Genomic DNA, 4,305 nt, shown 5'->3' with positions numbered 1-4,305 from the left:
ATAGCATCTGGGAGGACGTTCGGCCCATCGGATTGGTCTGGCTTTTCACCAATGATATTAAAATAATCCCCTTAGTACTATATAAAAATTTGGCACTGAGAAAATACGATAGCTTCCTAAATCTTTTGCAAAACTTAAAGCGCTGGCGGAAGTAACCGCCCATGAAAAGTGTCTGGCCATATTGAATATTGATTTTTAACAAATATTCTCTAGAACATATCTAAAAACCAGCGTTTCGAATTTAACATAGGTAAGTAACGTGTTTGCGTACCTTTCACACCTGATACCACAAAAAGAGCCGCCTTCCCAAGCAAGCCGATACTCATGCCTTCTTAACTTCACATGCCACCGCGTATTCCATAAATTTGGTTAATTCGAAAATAAGATAGGTCTGGCGAAATTGGGAACTTACCCTATACATACATATGCATACAAAAACGTTGAGAATGAAAAGAACAATCGATTAAACCATTTCTATCTGTGCATCTGTCCATCCGTCGGTTTTCCCGTAAACACGATAACTCGAACAAAACTTTAGATATCTCAATGAATTTCAGGGCGTNTTAACTTCACATGCCACTGCTTATTCCATAAATTTGGTTAATTCGAAAATAAGATAGGTCTGGCGAAATTGGGATCTTACCCTATACATACATATGTATACAAAAACGTTGAGAATGAAAAGAACAATCGATTAAACCATTTCTATCTGTGCATCTGTCCATCCGTCGGTTTTCCCGTGCACACGATAACTCGAACAAAACTTTAGATATCTCAATGAATTTCAGGGCGTTCCATTGAAGCAAGATAAGTTGGCGTTGAAAATGCGGGAATTAGATGACAATATGTCTCACCCACCTCCTATGTAAGTAACGATATTTTTGAAAAGGTCAAAAAAGCGGTAGATCAGTAACTTATTAAAGGAAATTAGGGGCTTGTTCGAGTTGCAATCACAACCGCTATGTTGCGTGAATTATTAAAGTATCATGTTCGGTGTGAATTTCTAGCAACGTGTTATCATTTGGGCAGTTGCAACGGTGTTGCAAATGTCGCTTTTATTACGTGCCTCGAACAGGCCCTAGGTTTTAGAATAATGTTTTAGTATTAATATGGATTTTTATTAAGTTCTTAAAAATGTTAGCGCACCACTCACTAATTATAAGAATTATATAAATTTAGTGTGGTGTAGTGGTAAGCAGTGCGCGCTTCCACTCCGCAACGCCTGGGTTCAATCCCTGGTCAAAGCAACATCGCAACAAATACAGAAAAAAGGTTTTTTCTTAACAGCGGTCGTCCCTCGGCAGTCAATGGCAAACCTCCGAGTGTATTTCTGCCATGAAAAACAGCTTCTCATAAATAATACAATCGCCGTTCGGAGTCGAAGTAAAACTGTAGGTCCCTCTGCTTTGTGTGGCAGCATCAAGCCGCACGCCACAAATCGGAGGAGAAGCTCGGCCAAACACTAACATATGTGTAAGCGCCAGTCTATTATTATGTATTATTATTATAAAAAAACATCATTACAGAATTTTAACTGATAGTGATTAGGCCGCCACCTAAGAAAAGTGTGGCAGTAATGTTGCTTTTATTACGTACCTCTAACAGGCCCTAGGTTTTAGAATAATGTTTTAGTGTTAATATGGACTTTTATTAAGTTCTTGAAAATGTTAGCGCACCACTCACTNGAACAGGCCCTAGGTTTTAGAATAATGTTTTAGTATTAATATGGACTTTTATTAAGTTCTTGAAAATGTTAGCGCACCACTCACTAATTATAAGAATTATATAAATTTAGTGCGAGTATAAAAAAACATCTTTACAGAAGTTTAACTGATAGTGATTAGGCCGCCACCTAAGAAAAGTCTGGCCCGAAAAATAAAACAAGAAAGACAACTAGCTATTTCTGCCTACTTACGGGGAAAAAAAGTTTCGCAGATTATGTAATACATATTTAGTAAAGAAGATTTAATGATTTACGGTAATATAAATTCATAGTCATCTCTCTTACAGGAATACGACATTCAGGATCATCGACCATTTCTTTCACTCAACCAAAGTGGCTTGAACAAGGCGGATCAAATCAAATTTGCTCGTTATTTAGGCCAAGGTCTACCAACCTTTACACTTTTCTGCATTTATAGTAATTTCAAAAATCTTTTCTGCACCAAACGCACGGAAATGTAAGTATTTATTTTATTCATTGCAATACATACATTTTTGTAAATATGGATAAATAGTTTTGAAAGGTAACTCATTAAACGTCATTGCAATCTATTTTTTATACAGATACACTAAAGATGGTTATAACCTGCCTTACATACTGGACAAAACGAAACGTTTTCTATCGAATACGACGGCAGGTTAGTTACAAAAAAATTTATTAAATATCTATGTAGATTAAAGTGGTCCAATTTTTGTATGGAGGGGAAAAAATTCATCCTAGAAAACGGGGCATCCCCTTAGCTTTTCCCTTTGATATTTGTAATATCTATACCAACTTTCAATTTTCTACTGCAGCCAATACAGGGTGCTCAATGACCTTGAAATTCGCTACTGGAACGCTGCGAAACCGGCAAAAATATTGGTGATTTTCACGATTGAGAGAAACNGCCAATACAGGGTGCTCAATGACCTTGAAATTCGCTACTGGGACGCTGCGAAACCGGCAAAAATATTGGTGATTTTCACGATTGAGAGAAACAGAGATTGCGCCAATCGCGGTACTGCTAATCCGCTCTTTGTGATTTTGACAGAATGAGCTGTGTGCGTAACGTCATCTTGGTGCAATTGTAGAGCATACGAAAAAACCAAATAACAATTTTAATATTTGTGCGTTAATATTTCTGCGTGGTTTTAAACAATTATTGAGACACTACAATAGGGTTGCCAGATTTAGAAACGGAGAAAGGAGTACATTTATATTTTCGATAGAAAAAAAGCAGTACATGACATAAAAAAGGAGTACAATTTTTGAAGTGAAACTTCTTAGGCGGCGGTATCGCAAAAATAGAGAGTGAAATTTTTAAAACTGAAAACGTTACATGAGTGAGAAGGAAGATATAGGTAGTATAGGGAAGGGGAAAAAAGAAATAAAGCGACGGATGACGGGTACGAGTACCTACATTTTTATATACGTATGTTTGAATGCACGTATGTATGTATACATATGTATATGTATACATATATTTATGTATACATACATATACATATATGAATGTATGAACGAACTCATTGCGCATTTCAGCTCTGCCGCTACCAAGAAATATATCGCACACCGTCTTCAAAANCATTGTAGATTGTGAGCATACGAAAAAACCAAATAACAATTTTAATATTTGTGCGTTAATATTTCTGCGTGGTTTTAAACAATTATTGAGACACTACAATAGGGTTGCCAGATTTAGAAACGGAGAAAGGAGTACATTTATATTTTCGATAGAAAAAAAGCAGTACATGACATAAAAAAGGAGTACAATTTTTGAAGTGAAACTTCTTAGGCGGCGGTATCGCAAAAATAGAGAGTGAAATTTTTAAAACTGAAAACGTTACATGAGTGAGAAGGAAGATATAGGTAGTATAGGGAAGGGGAAAAAAGAAATAAAGCGACGGATGACGGGTACGAGTACCTACATTTTTATATACGTATGTTTGAATGCACGTATGTATGTATACATATGTATATGTATACATATATTTATGTATACATACATATACATATATGAATGTATGAACGAACTCATTGCGCATTTCAACTCTGCCGCTACCAAGAAATATATCGCACACCGTCTTCAAAAGAGTCACAACTCAAAATTTGGCATTTTTGCGATTATGCGCGAAAAATGTACACCGATCTTTTATTTAACTTTCAGCAAAAGCTGGAGCAAATTTTTGTTATAATTTGTTGAAAAAACTCAGGGAAAATCGCCCTTGCCTATATGATTATCATGTGCTACGAAATAGTTTTTCGCATTTTCTGACAAACGTATTATTTTGAGTTGTGACTCTTTTGCAATGGGAGTGCAATGGGGGTATAGTCAATGCGCTGGGTATGCAGTTACAGTTGCATGGCTATACTCAATCCCGACTCTTGCGTCCTCGTTCGCGCACTCTGGGCAACGTGAGCAACCCATGTGCGAGATGCGGTAACCAATCCGAGTGGAGCCTTGGGTCACGGCAGAAAGAGAGGGAGCTTCGGTGGGGCCACTCTGACTTATTCGGTTTAAGGGCTCACTGAAGTCTGCNATGGGAGTGCAATGGGGGTATAGTCAATGCGCTGGGTATGCAGTTACAGTTGCATGGCTATAC

At 37.2% G+C, this 4,305-nt stretch overlaps 1 protein-coding gene across 10 annotated transcripts in view; it reads left to right on the top strand.

The window, feature by feature from the left end:
• Positions 1-4,305, top strand: part of LOC108363510 (ras guanine nucleotide exchange factor L) — a 121,150-nt gene that overhangs the window by 40,161 nt on the left and 76,684 nt on the right. For all 10 annotated transcript variants that reach the window (XM_017616896.1, XM_017616895.1, XM_017616892.1 and 7 more), the window contains 2 exons: positions 2,011-2,180; positions 2,287-2,360. In XM_017616896.1, the coding sequence (XP_017472385.1) occupies positions 2,011-2,180; positions 2,287-2,360 (244 nt within the window). The remainder of the gene's footprint in view (positions 1-2,010; positions 2,181-2,286; positions 2,361-4,305) is intronic.

This window comes from Rhagoletis zephyria, unplaced genomic scaffold (assembly GCF_001687245.7).
Source record: "Rhagoletis zephyria isolate East Lansing unplaced genomic scaffold, Rhagoletis_zephyria_1.1 Rzeph_scaffold_01292, whole genome shotgun sequence".
NCBI lineage: Eukaryota > Metazoa > Arthropoda > Insecta > Diptera > Tephritidae > Rhagoletis > Rhagoletis zephyria.
The sequence above is the reverse complement of the archived record's forward strand: the minus strand, read 5'-3'. Positions and strand labels throughout refer to the sequence as shown.